General features: G+C 53.4%; 1 protein-coding gene across 1 annotated transcript in view; it reads right to left on the bottom strand.

Moving 5' to 3' along the window:
• Positions 1-662, bottom strand: part of LOC103596804 — a 43,631-nt gene extending 42,969 nt beyond the window's left edge. The window contains 1 exon segment of the mRNA XM_008580523.1: positions 530-662. Within this exon segment, the coding sequence (XP_008578745.1) occupies positions 530-662 (133 nt within the window).
• Positions 663-973: the final 311 nt, after the last annotated feature.

Genomic DNA, 973 nt, shown 5'->3' with positions numbered 1-973 from the left:
GGAGGGAAAGGCCGGGCTCTGTGAAGGTGCATTGCCTCGGCCAAGCCCACGGGGAGCCCTGAAGCTGAAGGGGCCTTGCAGAGTTGTCTTATGTTGAGCTGTGGTGGCTGGGCTTTCCCACCTTTGTGGTCATCGGTCATGACTGTGGGCCACCTGGGGAGGAGTGTGGCCTTGGGTGGGGTGGCTCTCTGCAGCAGAGGCTGTCCCTGACAGGCTGACGACTGAACGCCAGCTGCACTATCAGCAGTGGGGGCACATCTCTCCCTGTCCCCACCAGATGTTCCAAGCACTTATTTCCGTGTGGGTCCTGGACCACTTAGTAGGTGAGCAAGTCACAGCCCATTGACGTGGGAGCATGGCCTCGTATTTCTGGTTGATGAGAAATAGGAATTGCTGCTTACAATGGGAATCACGCTGCTAGTGCTCAGTTTTGGATGGAATCAGCACTTAAATGTACCTCGCACTTCGACCCTGACATCTTCAGATGTCACAGATCTCTGGGCTTCACCGTTCTAGACAAAATACTTACCTGAACTATCCGAGGACATGGCAGCAGAGGTGGGCACACCCCAGTGACACCCCAGCTCCTCCTGCTTCACAGCCTCCCTGGGATGTGACTGGAAGAGGGTCTTCGTTAGGACCCTCTGCGTCTCGGCTTCCATTTGTCAGAGTCACAGAGGTCTTATTTTCCCAAAGCGTAAGAGGGTGGTTTGGGTTCTCCTTGCCCAAGATGATTCCCAAAAGGGAGACAGTAAAAATTCTGGACTAGGCCGTGAGTTGTAGGGAAGAAATGTTGTAGTGGTTACGCATCCCCTGTCTTGCCTTTTACTTACAAGGCAAACGTGGGGAAGTCCCGTAATCTTCCCGGGTGTCTCTCCTGTGTTCTTTGGGAAGGAAAGGATTAGGCTAGACGATCTCTAAGGCCCTTTGTACTGTTGCGGGTTTTTAATTCCCACTTGCATGGTGGGAGGTG

The sequence above is a fragment of the Galeopterus variegatus genome, unplaced genomic scaffold (genome assembly GCF_000696425.1).
Source record: "Galeopterus variegatus unplaced genomic scaffold, G_variegatus-3.0.2 Scaffold2119, whole genome shotgun sequence".
Taxonomy (NCBI): domain Eukaryota; kingdom Metazoa; phylum Chordata; class Mammalia; order Dermoptera; family Cynocephalidae; genus Galeopterus; species Galeopterus variegatus.
This window is presented reverse-complemented; position numbering and strand designations above follow the sequence as displayed.